Consider the following 18,915-nt stretch of genomic DNA (forward strand, 5'->3'; position numbering starts at 1 on the left):
CTCTCCTCCTCACCCAGTCTCTCTCTCCTCCTCTGTCTCCTCCTGTCTTACCCCTCCCCCCTCCTGTCTCACCCCCAGCAGGACACACAGCTCAGTCAGCCTCTGTTGCATCTTGGGAATTCCGGACAGCTGATTCTCCAAACGCTGTTTCTCATCCTGAACACACAAAGTTTAATGAGTCACATGACACTGTTGGAAGCCATGTTCATATATATATATATATATATATATATATATATATATATATATATATATATATATATATAAATAAATAAATATATATATATATATAAATAAATAAATAAATAAATATATATATATATATATATATATATATATATATATATATATATATATATATATTACTGATTGGCTGTTCATATAAATAAATAAATATATAAATATATATATATTTATTTATAAATATATATATTACTGACTGGCTGTTCATATAAATAAATTAATATATATATATATATATATATATATATACACTGCACGGCCCAAAGGCTTAAAGACAGGACTTGGCAGTTGTTGGGTGTTTTATTATTGATCATAAAGCTAAGAAAGATGTCACATGACAGGAAGTGGTTTCCAGAGACACACCTGCAGAGAGAGGCGGGTGGACGCATCCAGAGGCTCAAACTTCCATCCTCCTTCTCCATCAAACTGGAGCAGGTGAGAGTGGTACTTCCTGTTGGGGGCGGGGCATCAGTCAAACACTATCAATAATCAATAACCCTCTAACAGACATAGATGCCAATAAAGATGATTCTGATAACACAAACAGTGTGTGTGTGTGCATCTGTGTGTGTAGGTGTGTGTGTGTGTACTGACCACAGGGAGGGTCTGTGTGTGATTGACAGCAGGGATATCCCAGCATCCTTTGCAGCCTGGAAGATGCTTCCCTCCACGTCGATGCTGACGGCGCTCGTGCACTCATCCAGCAGAGCGTACCGAGGGCTGAGAGAGAGAGGGGGGGGGGGGGGGGGGGTTAGACCAGGTCCTGGAGCCAGCAGAGGCTCTCAGAGACCAGAACCATAGGTCCACCACCAGATCCAGACCTTCAGACTGTATAAATATAAAGTACCGGTGGTAGAACATGCGGGCCATCCCCATCCTCTGCTTCTCTCCTCCAGACAGAACGTCTCTCCAGTCGCTGACCGACTCCCAACCTGAAGAAGCCCCACAGGATCAATCACAGTATTTCATGAAGTACTACACGCTAACAGTACTAGTAGTACGAGTACTATTCCTCAACGCACACACTGACCTTCCTCTCGGTCCAGGATGTACAGCAGGTGGACCGTGCCAAGGATCTCTTCCAGACCTGAATCTGTGATTCCTCTCTGGACCATCTCCTCCACCGAGTCCGGGTAGATCACCTGGTCCCTGAGGGTCCCCTCTGCCATGTAGGGTCTACAGAACACAGTACTACTTCATCACTACATTATTAGAACAGTACTAGAGAGAGCCTATAGGTAGAAATGGTTCAGGTGTATAGGTAGGACTGGTTCAGGTCTATAGGTAGGACTGGTTCAGGTCTATAGGTAGGACTGGTTCAGGTCTATAGTTAGGACTGGTTCAGTGGTTCAGGTCTATAGTTAGACCTGGTTCAGGTCTATAGTTAGGACTGGTTCAGGTCTATAGTTAGGCCTGGTTCAGGTCTAGTTAGGACTGGTTCAGGTCTATAGTTAGGGCTGGTTCAGGTCTATAGTTAGGACTGGTTCAGGTCTAGTTAGGACTGGTTCAGGTCTATAGTTAGGGCTGGTTTAGGTCTAGGTAGGACTGGTTCAGGTCTATAGTTAGGCCTGGTTCAGGTCTAGTTAGGACTGGTTCAGGTCTATAGTTAGGGCTGGTTCAGGTCTATAGTTAGGACTGGTTCAGGTCTATAGTTAGGGCTGGTTCAGGTCTATAGGTAGGACTGGTTCAGGTCTATAGTTAGGGCTGGTTCAGGTCTAGTTAGGACTGGTTCAGGTCTATAGTTAGGGCTGGTTCAGGTCTGTAGGTAGGACTGGTTCAGGTCTGTAGGTAGGACTGGTTCAGGTCTATAGTTAGGCCTGGTTCAGGTCTATAGTTAGGCCTGGTTCAGGTATATAGTTAGGACTGGTTCAGGTCTATAGTTAGGACTGGTTCAGGTCTATAGGTAGGACTGGTTCAGGTCTATAGTTAGGACTGGTTCAGTGGTTCAGGTCTATAGTTAGACCTGGTTCAGGTCTATAGTTAGGACTGGTTCAGGTCTAGTTAGGACTGGTTCAGGTCTATAGTTAGGGCTGGTTTAGGTCTAGGTAGGACTGGTTCAGGTCTATAGTTAGGCCTGGTTCAGGTCTATAGTTAGGACTGGTTCAGGTCTAGTTAGGACTGGTTCAGGTCTATAGTTAGGGCTGGTTTAGGTCTAGGTAGGACTGGTTCAGGTCTATAGTTAGGCCTGGTTCAGGTCTATAGTTAGGCCTGGTTCAGGTCTATAGTTAGGACTGGTTCAGGTCTATAGTTAGGCCTGGTTCAGGTCTATAGTTAGGCCTGGTTCAGGTCTATAGTTAGGCCTGGTTCAGGTCTATAGTTAGGCCTGGTTCAGGTCTATAGTTAGGCCTGGTTCAGGTCTATAGTTAGGACTGGTTCAGGTCTATAGTTAGGACTGGTTCAGGTCTATAGTTAGGACTGGTTCAGGTCTGTAGGTAGGCCTGGTTCAGGTCTATAGTTAGGCCTGGTTCAGGTCTATAGTTAGGCCTGGTTCAGGTCTATAGTTAGGCCTGGTTCAGGTCCATAGTGTGGGTTAGGGGGGTTACCTCTGTGGGATGTAGAACATGTGCTCTGGATCGGGGCGGTTCAGGACTCCTCCATAAACCGGCCACAGTCCACTGAGGATCCTGAACAGGGAACTCTTCCCACAGCCGTTCGGCCCGGTGATCAACACGTTCATGTCCTCCTCCACCTGAGGCCAGAGACACAGCCGCCATCTTTGAGCCTCAACGGGTCAGCTGACGTCCAAACAGCCAATCAGCTGGCTTTGGTTCCACATCACGAACATAAAGCTACATGTGAACCGGAACGTTCAGCACTAGTGTGTGTGTGTGTGTGTGTGTGTGTGAGAAACAGCTGTAAACTGATGCCTGAAATTTGAGAGAACGGACCAATCACAGAGCGTCTGTCAGAGCAGAGGGGTCAAAGGTCACGAATCGGCCGACAGAGAGGAGATTCTGTTTCCATCAATGTTCTTCTTCTTCTTCATGTTTCCTTCAGTGTGACCCTCAAAATGCCACTTTATAAGCCCTCCATTGTGTGTGTGTCTCACACACACACGCACACGCACACACACACACACAATGCTAATGAGCGCTGACCTTTGACCTCAGTCAGAAATGTAAAACTGGTGGAAAGAATGAGGATGAAAGGAGGACCGCACTGAGCATGCTCAGTAGCACAGTGACATCTCTGGGACAGAAGATCAATAAAACTATTATTACTGAAGTATTTTAATAATGTAGTTTGACAAGTACTCAGATCCTTTACTGCAGTACAAGTACTAATACTACACAGTGATAATACTCTGTTATAATAAAAGTACTAATACTACACAGTGATAATACTCTGTTATAGTAAAAGTACTAATACTACACAGTGATAATACTCTGTTATAGTAAAAGTACTAATACTACACAGTGATAATACTCTGTTATAGTAAAAGTACTAATACTACACAGTGATAATACTCTGTTACAGTAAAAGTACTAATACTACACAGTGATAATACTCTGTTATAGTAAAAGTACTAATACTACACAGTGATAATACTCTGTTACAGTAAAAGTACTAATACTACACAGTGATAATACTCTGTTATAGTAAAAGTACTAATACTACACAGTGATAATACTCTGTTATAGTAAAAGTACTAATACTACACAGTGATAATACTCTGATTTAGTCAAAGTACTAATACTACACAGTGATAATACTCTGTTACAGTAAAAGTACTAATACTACACAGTAATAATACTCTGTTACAGTAAAAGTACTAATACTACACAGTGATAATACTCTGTTATAGTAAAAGTACTAATACTACACAGTGATAATACTCTGTTACAGTAAAAGTACTAATACTACACAGTGATAATACTCTGATTTAGTAAAAGTACTAATACTACACAGTAATAATACTCTGTTATAGTAAAAGTACTAATACTACACAGTGATAATACTCTGTTACAGTAAAAGTACTAATACTACACAGTAATAATACTCTGTTACAGTAAAAGTACTAATACTACACAGTAATAATACTCTGTTACAGTAAAAGTACTAATACTACACAGTAATAATACTCTGTTACAGTAAAAGTACTAATACTACATTCAAATGAGTGTAAAGTAAATATATCTCATGAATGTAGTGAACAAGTACCTCAAATGTGTACTGAAGTAAAAGTACTGCAGTACATTCTGCTATCACATGACAACACTGACACCATGTGGACACATACACACACTGCATCCCGAGCTCAGGGTGAATGTGTCTGTGTGTGTTTGTTATTGTGTGTCTGTGTGTGTTTGTTTGTTATTCTGTGTCTGTGTGTGTGTGTGTTTGTTATTGTGTGTTTGTGTGTTTGTTAGTGTGTGTCTGTGTGTGTTTGTTATTGTGTGTCTGTGTGTGTTTGTTTGTTATTCTGTGTCTGTGTGTGTGTGTGTTTGTTATTGTGTGTCTGTGTGTGTTTGTTTGTTATTGTGTGTTTGTTAGTGTGTGTCTGTGTGTGTTTGTTTGTTATTGTGTGTCTGTGTGTGTTTGTTATTGTGTGTCTGTGTGTGTTTGTTATTGTGTGTCTGTGTGTGTTTGTTATTGTGTGTCTGTGTGTGTTACCTGGATGTTGAGGCTAGAAACCACCACGTCTCCATTGGGTGTGATGATTGGCAGGTTCTCACAGCGAATCCCCTTCTCCACACTGATCACCTGACCTGCACATTTAAATACACAAGTTAGGTTTCCATAATGTGTGGTTCTACCTCGCTGTGTGGTTCTACCTCCCTGTGTGGTTCTACCGCGCTGTGTGGTTCTACCTCCCTGTGTGGTTCTACCGCGCTGTGTGGTTCTACCTCGCTGTGTGGTTCTACCTCGCTGTGTGGTTCTACCGCGCTGTGTGGTTCTACCTCCCTGTGTGGTTCTACCGCGCTGTGTGGTTCTACCTCGCTGTGTGGTTCTACCTCGCTGTGTGGTTCTACCGCGCTGTGTGGTTCTACCTCGCTGTGTGGTTCTACCTCGCTGTGTGGTTCTACCTCGCTGTGTGGTTCTACCGCGCTGTGTGGTTCTACCTCGCTGTGTGGTTCTACCTCCCTGTGTGGTTCTACCTCGCTGTGTGGTTCTACCTCGGTGTGTGGTTATACCTCCCTGTGTGGTTCTACCGCGCTGTGTGGTTCTACCTCGCTGTGTGGTTCTACCTCGCTGTGTGGTTCTACCGCGCTGTGTGGTTCTACCTCGCTGTGTGGTTCTACCTCGCTGTGTGGTTCTACCTCGCTGTGTGGTTCTACCGCGCTGTGTGGTTCTACCTCGCTGTGTGGTTCTACCTCGCTGTGTGGTTCTACCTCGCTGTGTGTTTCTACCTCGCTGCGTGGTTTTACCTCGCTGTGTGGTTCTACCTCGCTGTGTGGTTCTACCTCGGTGTGTGGTTCTACCTCCCTGTGTGGTTCTACCGCGCTGTGTGGTTCTACCTCGCTGTGTGGTTCTACCTCGCTGTGTGGTTCTACCTCTGACCTGGGCCCCGTTCCTCGTACCCGGCTAACGTAGTTAGCTGGATAATCTTCAGGATAAGATTACACAAGTCAGGCTTTTCGGTTCCACGAAGCAAGTTTGGCAAAATCACCACGGCAACACATCCATAAACTTGAACCTCCAGCGCAGGCTATCTTAGGTTAGCTGGATAAGCTGGCAGCTCCTTCCTCAGAGTGATGTTAGTCACATTAATGTTTCATAGCCAGAGTTCTTCAGGAAGTGTTCTCACGTTCTCTGACTGAAAGCAATCAAAGAGGGCTTCTGTGGGATTGCAGGAGATTGAATATTGAATGTTTCTCCATGTAATGAAGATGCGTTCCCATCACTATTCATGAGGGAGCTCATCAGAGTCAGTGGGCTGAACCATCAAATGTCCCCACGATGTCAATCAAAAGGCTGCTCATGACATCATGAAAACAATCATGTCTTTGACAATAGGGGTCATCTATAGGCTAATCACGTACTGTACATGTAATACTCATGTACTCATGTACTGTACATGTAATACTCATGTACTGTACATGTAATACTCATGTACTCATGTACTGTACATGTAATACTCATGTACTGTACATGTAATACTCATGTACTCATGTACTGTACATGTAATACTCATGTACTGTACATGTAATACTCATGTACTGTACATGTAATACTCATGTACTCATGTACTGTACATGTAATACTCATGTACTGTACATGTAATACTCATGTACTCACTCATGTAATACTCATGTACTCACGTACTGTACATGGAATACTAATGTACTGTACATGTAATACTCATGTACTCACGTACTGTACATGGAATACTCATGTACTGTACATGTAATACTCATGTACTCACGTACTGTACATGGAATACTCATGTACTGTACATGTAATACTCATGTACTCACGTACTGTACATGGAATACTCATGTACTGTACATGTAATACTCATGTAATCACGTACTGTACATGTAATACTCATGTACTGTACATGTAATACTCATGTACTCACGTACTGTACATGTAATACTCATGTACTCATGTACTGTACATGTAATACTCATGTACTGTACATGTAATACTCATGTACTCACTCATGTAATACTCATGTACTCACGTACTGTACATGGAATACTAATGTACTGTACATGTAATACTCATGTACTCACGTACTGTACATGGAATACTAATGTACTGTACATGTAATACTCATGTAATCACGTACTGTACATGTAATACTCATGTACTGTACATGTAATACTCATGTACTGTACATGTAATACTCATGTACTCACGTACTGTACATGTAATACTCATGTACTGTACATGTAATACTCATGTACTCACATACTGTACATGTAATACTCATGTACTGTACATGTAATACTCATGTACTCACATACTGTACATGTAATACTCATGTACTGTACATGTAATACTCATGTACTCATGTACTGTACATGTAATACTCATGTACTGTACATGTAATACTCATGTACTCACGTACTGTACATGTAATACTCATGTACTCATGTACTGTACATGTAATACTCACGTACTGTACATGTAATACTCATGTACTGTACATGTAATACTCATGTACTCACGTACTGTACATGTAATACTCATGTACTGTACATGTAATACTCATGTACTCACGTACTGTACATGTAATACTCATGTACTCACGTACTGTACATGTAATACTCATGTACTGTACATGTAATACTCATGTACTGTACATGTAATACTCATGTACTGTACATGTAATACTCATGTACTGTACATGTAATACTCATGTACTGTACATGTAATACTCATGTACTCACGTACTGTACATGTAATACTCATGTACTCACGTACTGTACATGTAATACTCATGTACTCATGTACTGTACATGTAATACTCATGTACTCACGTACTGTACATGTAATACTCACGTACTGTACATGGAATACTCATGTACTGTACATGGAATACTCATGTACTCATGTACTGTACATGTAATACTCATGATCTGGTCCCACTGTGTGGTTCTACCTCTGATCTGGTTCCACTGTGTGGTTCTACCTCTGATCTAGTTCCACTGTGTGGTTCTACCTCTGATCTGGTTCCAATGTGTGGTTCTACCTCTGATCTGGTTCCACTGTGTGGTTCTACCTCTGATCTAGTCCCACTGTGTGGTTCTATCTCTGATCTAGTTCCACTGTGTGGTTCTACCTCTGATCTGGTTCCACTGTGTGGTTCTACCTCTGATCTGGTCCCACTGTGTGGTTCTACCTCTGATCTAGTTCCACTGTGTGGTTCTACCTCTGATCTGGTTCCACTGTGTGGTTCTACCTCTGATCTGGTTCCACTTTGTGGTTCTACCTCTGATCTGGTCCCACTGTGTGGTTCTACCTCTGATCTGGTTCCACTGTGTGGTTCTACCTCTGATCTAGTCCCACTGTGTGGTTCTATCTCTGATCTAGTCCCACTGTGTGGTTCTACCTCTGATCTGGTCCCACTGTGTGGTTCTACCTCTGATCTGGTTCCACTGTGTGGTTCTACCTCTGATCTGGTCCCACTGTGTGGTTCTACCTCTGATCTAGTCCCACTGTGTGGTTCTACCTCTGATCTGGTCCCACTGTGTGGTTCTACCTCTGATCTAGTTCCACTGTGTGGTTCTACCTCTGATCTGGTTCCACTGTGTGGTTCTACCTCTGATCTGGTTCCACTGTGTGGTTCTACCTCTGATCTGGTTCCACTGTGTGGTTCTACCTCTGATCTGGTTCCACTGTGTGGTTCTACCTCTGATCTGGTCCCACTGTGTGGTTCTACCTCTGATCTGGTTCCACTGTGTGGTTCTACCTCTGATCTAGTCCCACTGTGTGGTTCTATCTCTGATCTAGTCCCACTGTGTGGTTCTACCTCTGATCTGGTCCCACTGTGTGGTTCTACCTCTGATCTGGTTCCACTGTGTGGTTCTACCTCTGATCTGGTCCCACTGTGTGGTTCTACCTCTGATCTAGTCCCACTGTGTGGTTCTACCTCTGATCTGGTCCCACTGTGTGGTTCTACCTCTGATCTAGTTCCACTGTGTGGTTCTACCTCTGATCTGGTTCCACTGTGTGGTTCTACCTCTGATCTGGTTCCACTGTGTGGTTCTACCTCTGATCTGGTTCCACTGTGTGGTTCTATCTCTGATCTAGTTCCACTGTGTGGTTCTACCTCTGATCTGGTTCCACTGTGTGGTTCTACCTCTGATCTGGTTCCACTGTGTGGTTCTATCTCTGATCTAGTTCCACTGTGTGGTTCTACCTCTGATCTGGACCCACTGTGTGGTTCTACCTCTGATCTGGTTCCACTGTGTGGTTCTACCTCTGATCTGGTTCCACTGTGTGGTTCTACCTCTGATCTCCAGGCGGCCGGTGAGTCGGTGTCCGTGCTGAACCACGTCTCCTGCTGGCTCCTCCTCTCTGTCAGAGCGCCGGTAGACTCCATTATTCACGTCTTCAAACACATCCAACATCTCAGAGACCCGAGAGGTGTAGCCCGCCAGCTCTGTGACCTGCAGGCACACCGGGCGTTACTAATCCAGGCTTTACTAATCCAGGCTTTACTTACCCAGGCTTTACTAATCCAGGTTTGACTAATCTAGGATTCACTTATCCAGGCTGTACTAATCCAGGCTTTACTAATCCAGGCTTTATTTACCCAGGCTTTACTAATCCAGGCTTGACTAATCTAGGATTCACTTATCCAGGCTGTACTAATCCAGGCTTTACTAATCCAGGTTTTACTAATCCAGTCTTGACTAATCTAGGATTCACTTATCCAGGCTTTACTAATCCAGGTTTTACTAATCCAGTCTTGACTAATCTAGGATTCACTTATCCAGGCTGTACTAATCCAGGCTTTACTTACCCAGGCTTTACTAATCCAGGTTTGACTAATCTAGGATTCACTTATCCAGGCTGTACTAATCCAGGCTTTACTAATCCAGGTTTGACTAATCCAGGCTTTACTAATCCAGACTTGACTAATCTAGGATTCACTTATCCAGGCTGTACTAATCCAGGCTTTACTAATCCAGGCTTTACTAATCCAGTCTTGACTAATCTAGGATTCACTTATCCAGGCTGTACTAATCCAGGCTTTACTTACCCAGGCTTTACTAATCCAGGTTTGACTAATCTAGGATTCACTTATCCAGGCTGTACTAATCCAGGCTTTACTTATCCAGGTTTGACTAATCTAGGATTCACTTATCCAGGCGTTACTTATCCAGGTTTTACTAATAAGGCTTCACTAATCCAGACTTTACTTATCCATGTTTTACTAATTTAGGCTTGATTTATACAGGCTGTACTAATCCAGGATTTACTTATCCAGGTTTTACTAATCTAGGATTCACTTATCCAGGCTGTACTAATCCAGGCTTTACTTACCCAGGCTTTACTAATCCAGGTTTGACTAATCTAGGATTCACTTATCCAGGCTGTACTAATCCAGGCTTTACTAATCCAGGTTTGACTAATCCAGGCTTTACTAATCCAGACTTGACTAATCTAGGATTCACTTATCCAGGCTGTACTAATCCAGGCTTTACTAATCCAGGCTTTACTAATCCAGTCTTGACTAATCTAGGATTCACTTATCCAGGCTGTACTAATCCAGGCTTTACTTACCCAGGCTTTACTAATCCAGGTTTGACTAATCTAGGATTCATTTATCCAGGCTGTACTAATCCAGGCTTTACTTATCCAGGTTTGACTAATCTAGGATTCACTTATCCAGGCGTTACTTATCCAGGTTTTACTAATAAGGCTTCACTAATCCAGACTTTACTTATCCATGTTTTACTAATTTAGGCTTGATTTATACAGGCTGTACTAATCCAGGATTTACTTATCCAGGTTTTACTAATCTAGGATTCACTTATCCAGGCTGTACTAATCCAGGCTTTACTTACCCAGGCTTTACTAATCCAGGTTTGACTAATCTAGGATTCACTTATCCAGGCTGTACTAATCCAGGCTTTACTAATCCAGGTTTGACTAATCCAGGCTTTACTAATCCAGACTTGACTAATCTAGGATTCACTTATCCAGGCTGTACTAATCCAGGCTTTACTAATCCAGGCTTTACTAATCCAGTCTTGACTAATCTAGGATTCACTTATCCAGGCTGTACTAATCCAGGCTTTACTTACCCAGGCTTTACTAATCCAGGTTTGACTAATCTAGGATTCATTTATCCAGGCTGTACTAATCCAGGCTTTACTTATCCAGGTTTGACTAATCTAGGATTCACTTATCCAGGCGTTACTTATCCAGGTTTTACTAATAAGGCTTCACTAATCCAGACTTTACTTATCCATGTTTTACTAATTTAGGCTTGATTTATACAGGCTGTACTAATCCAGGATTTACTTATCCAGGTTTTACTAATCTAGGCTTTACTTATACAGGCATTTGGGAGCTAAAATGAGTGTGGGTTGTTTGGGGAGGTAGGAGAAACAGGAGAAGTGAAGGAAGAGGAGCGGGAGGAGTGGGAGGAGTTAAAGAGGAGAAGGAGGAGTTAAAGAATAGTGGGAGGGGTTAAATAGGAGAAGGAGGAGTTAAAGAAGAGTGGGAGGAGTTAAAGAGGAGTGGGATGTGCACCTCCTTATATGAGATCATGATCCTCTCCACAGCGTCGGCGGCCGCGTTCAGGAGGTTTCTGGCCGTAGTGAACGCCTGCGTCCTCTCACTCACAAGCTCCTCCTCCTCCATCAGCAGGGCCGCCTGCTTCACCTCCTCAGAGTCTGAGGTCACAGGTCAAAGGTCACAGCGAGAGTGGTTAAATAGGGCACGGGAGGGCATTGCTGAGGTCACAGGCCAAAGGTCACGGCAGGTCTGTATTCACCGTTTCTGGAGTAGCCCGTGGCGGTGATGATGGGCACCGCGACCATCACCAGGCCGGAGGCGCTCCATACGTACTTCATGAGGAACTGTTCCAGCATGACGTACCACAGGCGCTTCAGCAGGATGTGGTGGATCTGAGAGGACAGGGACGCGTAGCTCCTCTGCAGCTGGGCCATCTCCACCTGCGAATCAAACACACCCACACTCGTTGTTATTATCAGGGCGGGGCCATCTCCACCTGCGAATCAAACACACCCACACTCGTTGTTATTATCAGGGCGGGGCCATCTCCACCTGCGAATCAAACACACCCACACTCGTTGTTATTATCAGGGCGGGGCCATCTCCACCTGCGAATCAAACGCACCCACACTCGTTATTATTATCAGGGCGGGGCCATCTCCACCTGCGAATCAAACGCACCCACACTCGTTATTATTATCGGGGCGGGGCCATCTCCACCTGCGAATCAAACGCACCCACACTCGTTATTATTATCGGGGCGGGGCCATCTCCACCTGCGAATCAAACGCACCCGCACTCGTTGTTATTATCGGGGCGGGGCCATCTCCACCTGCGAATCAAACGCACCCGCACCCGTTGTTATTATCGGGGCGGGTCCATCTCCACCTGCGAATCAAACGCACCCACACTCGTTATTATCGGGGCGGGGCCATCTCCACCTGCGAATCAAACGCACCCGCACTTTTGCTATTATCAGGGCGGGGGGCCATCTCCACCTGCGAATCAAACGCACCCGCACTCGTTGTTATTATCAGGGCGGGGCCATCTCCACCTGCGAATCAAACGCACCCGCACTCGTTATTATCGGGGCGGGGCCATCTCCACCTGCGAATCAAACGCACCCGCACTCGTTAATATCGGGACGGGGCCATCTCCACCTGCGAATCAAACGCACCCACACTCGTTATTATCGGGGCGGGGCCATCTCCACCTGCGAATCAAACGCACCCAGCTAGAGGAGGCTCACCTTGTGTCCGCCATAGAAGGCGATTTCCTCGGAGTTGGCGATGATGCGAGAGTGCATGTACCTCAGGTCGCCCTTCCTCTTCGCCTCCTCGGCCACCAGCTTGCCGAATCGAGGCGAGCAGGAGCGAAGGATTTTGGCGGTGAGCGCCACCACCAGGCCGGCGATGACGGACGGCCATGTGGTGTTTGCTCCTGCAACGAGGAAGAGGACCAAAATGTACTATGTGTACCAGGTTCACCAGGTGCACCATGTACACAACGTGTACCGGGTGCATAGCGTGTACCTGGTGTACCATGTACACAACGTGTACCAGGTGTACCGGGTGCACATCGTGTACCAGGTGTACCGGGTGCACATCGTGTACCAGGTGTACCGGGTGTACCGGGTGCACATCGTGTACCAGGTGTACCGGGTGTACCGGGTGCACATCGTGTACCTGGTGCACATCGTGTACCAGGTGCACAGCGTGTACCTGGTGCACATCGTGTACCAGGTGCACAGCGTGTACCAGGTGCGCATCGTGTACCAGGTGCACATCGTGTACCTGGTGCACATCGTGTACCAGGTGCACAGCGTGTACCAGGTGCACAGCGTGTACCAGGTGCGCATCGTGTACCAGGTGCACAGCGTGTACCAGGTGCGCATCGTGTACCAGGTGCGCAGCGTGTACCAGGTGCGCAGCGTGTACCAGGTGCGCAGCGTGTACCATGTGCACAGCGTGTACCAGGTGTACCTTTGGAATGAGCGGTCCTCAGCAGGGTGTAGCAGGTGTACCAGGTGCGCAGCGTGTACCAGGTGCGCAGCGTGTACCATGTGCACATCGTGTACCATGTGCACATCGTGTACCAGGTGCACAGCGTGTACCAGGTGTACCTTTGGAATGAGCGGTCCTCAGCAGGGTGTAGCAGGTGTACCGGGTGCACAGCGTGTACCAGGTGTACCATGTGCACAGCGTGTACCAGGTGCACAGCGTGTACCATGTGTACCAGGTGCACAGCGTGTACCATGTGTACCAGGTGCACAGCGTGTACCATGTGTACCAGGTGCACCGCGTGTACCAGGTGCACAGCGTGTACCAGGTGCACAGCGTGTACCAGGTGCACAGCGTGTACCAGGTGCACAGCGTGTACCATGTGTACCAGGTGCACAGCGTGTACCAGGTGTACCATGTGCACAGCGTGTACCAGGTGCACAGCGTGTACCAGGTGTACCTTTGGAATGAGCGGTCCTCAGCAGGGTGTAGCAGGTCACCACCACGTCCAGGATGGGTTTGGTGAGGTTGGAGTAGAGATGAGCGACCGAGGCGGAGAACATGACGATGTCCTCGGTGAGCGACTGGTCCGGATTGGACAGCCGGCCGTCCATGTTGCTGACGCGGTAGAACGTCTGCGGAGACCGAGGGCAGCGTGAGGCGTTCAGGAACCACAACGAGAACGTGGGTCAATGCAATGCGGCCGGTACCTGGTTGGTGAAGTACAGCTGGTAGGCGTGGTCGACCAATCGGCTCCTGAACCTGAGGGACAGCTGACCTTCCAGGAACCTGATGGCGCTGTTGATGAAGGTCGCGGGAACGGCGACCAGGAGCCACTTGGAGAGCTGCAGCACGAAGGCCTGAGGGTCCTTCTGCACGATGCACCTCACGATCACACCTGAGGGGGCGGGGCCAGCAGTACTGCATCACACGGACATGTATACTCTGTGTGTGTGTGTGTGTGTGTGTGTGTACACAGCTGACCGTCCAGAGCTGCCACGTAGATGGACAGGAAGGTTCTGGACATCAGGGTGAGGGAGTGCAGAACCAGCAGGCCGACCTCTGGACTCAGGAACCGGGGGAACAGCAGCTTCAACAGACGAGACAGTCTGAGGAGGAACTCCCTGTTCACTGACGGAGACCTGAGGACACAAGACCACGTCCTGGAGTGGGTTAGGGAGACCAGAACCACATCCTGGAGTGGGTTAGGGAGACCAGAGCCACATCCTGGAGTGGGTTAGGGAGACCAGAACCACATACTGGAGTGGGAGACCAGAACTACATCCTGGAGTGGGTTAGGGAGACCAGAGCCACATCCTGGAATGGGTTAGGGAGACCAGAACTACATCCTGGAGTGGGTTAGGGAGACCAGAGCCACATCCTGGAGTGGGTTGGGGAGACCAGAACCACATACTGGAGTGGGTTGGGGAGACCAGAACCACATACTAGAGTGGATCAGGGAGACCAGAACCACATACTGGAGTGGGTTAGGGAGACCAGAGCCACATCCTGGAGTGGGTTAGGGAGACCAGAGCCACATCCTGGAGTGGGTTAGGGAGACCAGAGCCACATCCTGGAGTGGGTTAGGGAGACCAGAACCACATACTGGAGTGGGAGACCAGAACTACATCCTGGAGTGGGTTAGGGAGACCAGAGCCACATCCTGGAATGGGTTAGGGAGACCAGAGCCACATCCTGGAGTGGGTTGGGGAGACCAGAACCACATACTGGAGTGGGTTGGGGAGACCAGAACCACATACTAGAGTGGATCAGGGAGACCAGAACCACATCCTGGAGTGGGTTAGGGAGACCAGAACCACATCCTGGAGTGGGTTAGGGAGACCAGAACCACATACTGGAGTGGGTTAGGGAGACCAGAACCACATACTGGAGTGGGTTAGGGAGACCAGAACCACACACACACACACACACACACACACCTGCTGTCTCTCTTCTTCTTTCCTCCAACGTCCACACAGCTGGAGGTGCTGACCACGCCCACAGGTAGATTAGCCCCACCCAGCTGTTTACCTGCTGCACTCCTCTAAAAAAAAGACAAACACACCCAGAGTTACCTGCAGTGTGTGTGTGTGTGTGTGTGTGCGTGTGTGTGTGTGTGTGTGTGTGTGTGTGTCTCACCTGTATCCTCCCCCAAACATAGGGAGACAGTTTCTTGACGCCGTAGGCAACAATCAGAGCAGCCGCCAGCTTCCTGAGTCTGGGGCTCCGCCTCCACTGAGCCTGCAGCTCCTGATAGGTCAGCTGCATCCTGACAGGCAGGTGTGACCTATCAGAGGAAAGTAGCATCTCGGGGGTCCGGACGGATTCTGGTCCAAGATTGAAACGGATTGTTCCTGGTCCAACAGGGGTCAGGACTGAACCTGGTCCAAGAAGGGTCCGGACAGATTCTGGTCCAAGAGGGATCCACTATGGACCTTGTTGTCATGGAAACAGCATGTTGACCTCAGGGCATGATGCTCCAACTGCAAATAGCGTAAGATCACCTGTCAGTGGATCACCTGTTAAGATATATATACACACTAATATATATATATATATATATATACATATACACTTACATATATATATATACATATACATATTAGTATATACAAATTAGTACTAATAAATATATATAAATATATATATATATATATATATATATATATATATATATATATATATATATATATACACTCTAATATATATATATACATATTAATATATATACTTACCAACATATACATGCTAAAATATATATTATATATATATATATTATATATATATTAGTATATGTATTAGTGTATTTATATACTACTAGACTTGTGTCACGTGACCTTTGTCCCCTCTTCCGCAGCGGTTGACCTTTGACCTCTCCGATAAACACCGTTACCGTTAGCTAACCTGCCGTTATGTATTCTTCTTCTCAGATTTCCAGATTAAAACACATGGAAGTACGTCCCGGTCCCGTAGATCTTGGTCCCGTCAGTCCCGGTTCCGTAAGTTCCGGTCCCGAAACCAAACCGAACTAAAAAGTTTCACCCGAGTTTTAAAAGCAGCTAATGGAGCAGGAAGCTGGTAGAGTTCAAAGTGTAACCTGATCCCAGATCAGCTCTCAGACCCGATCACCTGATCCCAGATCAGCTCTCAGACCCGATCACCTGATCCCAGATCAGCTCTCAGACCCGATCACCTGATCCCAGATCAGCTCTCAGACCCGATCATCTGATCCCAGATCAGCTCTCAGACCCGATCACCTGATCCCAGATCAGCTCTCAGACCCGATCATCTGATCCCAGATCAGCTCTCAGACCCGATCATCTGATCCCAGATCAGCTCTCAGACCCGATCATCTGATCCCAGATCAGCTCTCAGACCCGATCATCTGATCCCAGATCAGCTCTCAGACCCGATCATCTGATCCCAGATCAGCTCTCAGACCCGATCACCTGATCCCAGATCAGCTCTCAGACCCGATCATCTGATCCCAGATCAGCTCTCAGACCCGATCATCTGATCCCAGATCTGCTATTAGACCTAATCACATGATCCCAGATCTGCTCTCAGACCTGTTCACACGATCCCAGATCTGTAGATCTGAGTCCTGTCCCAATACCGAGGACCCCTCCTCCCACGTCTCCTACACAGAGACACACATGTAGAACTAAATAAAGTGATTGGTTTAAAACTATATATAATTTAAGCTTTATTACATGTATCATGTGGCGTTCAGGCTCCTTGCACATAAGAGTAAAAGAGAGCACACCTGGATTGAACCCATTGCTTGTAGAGATAAAACAAAGTAATAATAACAATACAGTAAATATTATGTTCAGAGAAAACTTCATAATATCCATCGTTTATTTACATCTTCACATCAAACAGCAGAACGAGTGAAAAAAGATAGAAAAGTATTTTTCAGAAAGTTTAGATTGTTTCAAAATGAAGTGAAAGAAAACAACTGTACAGAGTGACCCTGAACGCACCATGGCGGAGACATCAGGTGGTCCTGGACCTGAAGGAGGACACCGACTACACAGGTAGAGTACTAGCTACAGTAACTCAGGTACATACAGATACTTTTTAAATACTCAGAAGTCTGTACAGAGTTTGGTGTTACTGCATAGTAGTACTTACTAGTACCGCAGTATTCAGGGTTCTTGAACACATCACTGAGTATTCTGTTCTGCTTTGGCGTGATTAAGAAGAGGTGCATGCTGGGACTTTCTGCTCCTCCGAAGCTCGATCACCTGACAGTTAGTGCAGCCAATCAGACTTCATCTATACACACACACATATATATATATATATATATATATATATATATATATATATATATATATATATATATATATATATATAGATGTATATATCTACATATATATATAGATATATCTACATATCTATATATATATACATATAGATGTATACATACATACATATATATGTACATATATATACATCTATATAGGTATATAGATGTATATATATGCATATCTATATATATCTACATATATATATCTATAGGTATATATATATATATATCTACATATCTATATATATCAACATATATATGTAGATATATATACTGTATATGTATATATATATAGATATACTGTATATGTATATATCTATACATATACAGTATATATATATATATATATATATATATATATATAGATATCTTTTGATGGTTTGTGTGAAGAACTGAACTCAGTACAAACGACACATCACAACACTGAGACACATGTAATTGATTAATAATCAATATACTGATTAATCAACGCATTGGTGGGTCATCAAAGTCCGTCAGACGATTTAAAAAAGTTGCATTCCATTCATGTTGAGTTCAAGGACATCCGTATAAAAGAGTTTCAGTAAAGCTCAAAACAAAACAGGCTCAGTGCAGTCGATCAATAAACCGATCAATCAACACTGTGACATCATCGTCTGATTGTCGCTGCGATTGGTTTTCATCCTGAAGAGGTTCTTCAGAACCCATCAGGGACCCCCTGGTCCTCTTATTGCTGGACCCCATCAGACCACATTCAGAGGTGGTCTGGACCACATTGAGGACCTCCTGTAAGACCTACTTAGAACTGATCAATATTGATCGGATCAATTTTCAAATTAAATTTCACTTGATTAATTCATTAATTCTGTTTTATTTAGTGTCAATAATTAGTGTATTTTAGTGTTTCTCTTTTAGTTTGTTAAATCATTATAAATAATATTAATAATAATAATAATATAATTAATAATAATATATATAATATATAATAATAATATAATTAATGATGATAATATATATAATAATATAATAAATAATAATAATATAGATAATAATATAATTAGCAATAATAATAGTATAATTAATGATAACAATATATATAATAATATAATTAATAATAATAATATAGATAAAATACATGAATAGTGTAATTATTACAATTTAAACTTTCTAATTTTCTACAATTTAAACATTTAGTTTAGAGCCTTGATGCTGCTTCAACACTGGTGTTACTGGTGT

At 44.7% G+C, this 18,915-nt stretch overlaps 1 protein-coding gene across 4 annotated transcripts; it reads right to left on the bottom strand.

Moving 5' to 3' along the window:
- abcd1 (ATP-binding cassette, sub-family D (ALD), member 1) lies at window positions 1-17,559 on the bottom strand. Of its 4 annotated transcripts, none has more exons than XM_034536349.1 (17): window positions 17,523-17,559; window positions 15,525-15,868; window positions 15,326-15,429; window positions 14,370-14,527; window positions 14,096-14,283; window positions 13,846-14,020; window positions 12,635-12,825; window positions 11,645-11,825; window positions 11,401-11,543; window positions 9,146-9,305; window positions 4,858-4,952; window positions 2,787-2,932; window positions 1,274-1,419; window positions 1,091-1,175; window positions 838-963; window positions 607-694; window positions 1-156 (listed from the first exon to the last, which is right to left on the bottom strand). In XM_034536349.1, exons 2-17 carry the CDS (start codon window positions 15,690-15,692, stop codon window positions 10-12), a joined length of 2,301 nt encoding a protein of 766 aa, XP_034392240.1. In that variant the 5' UTR covers window positions 15,693-15,868; window positions 17,523-17,559; the 3' UTR covers window positions 1-9. The 4 variants fall into 4 exon arrangements, with proteins under 4 accessions (XP_034392240.1, XP_034392237.1, XP_034392239.1 ...); XM_034536346.1 differs by lacking the exon at window positions 17,523-17,559 and adding an exon at window positions 16,290-16,581; XM_034536348.1 differs by lacking the exon at window positions 17,523-17,559 and adding an exon at window positions 16,290-16,581 and having other exon boundaries at window positions 15,525-15,904.
- Between the last annotated feature and the right edge of the window lie 1,356 nt (window positions 17,560-18,915).

The sequence above is a fragment of the Cyclopterus lumpus genome, chromosome 7, assembly GCF_009769545.1.
Source record: "Cyclopterus lumpus isolate fCycLum1 chromosome 7, fCycLum1.pri, whole genome shotgun sequence".
Lineage (NCBI taxonomy): Eukaryota > Metazoa > Chordata > Actinopteri > Perciformes > Cyclopteridae > Cyclopterus > Cyclopterus lumpus.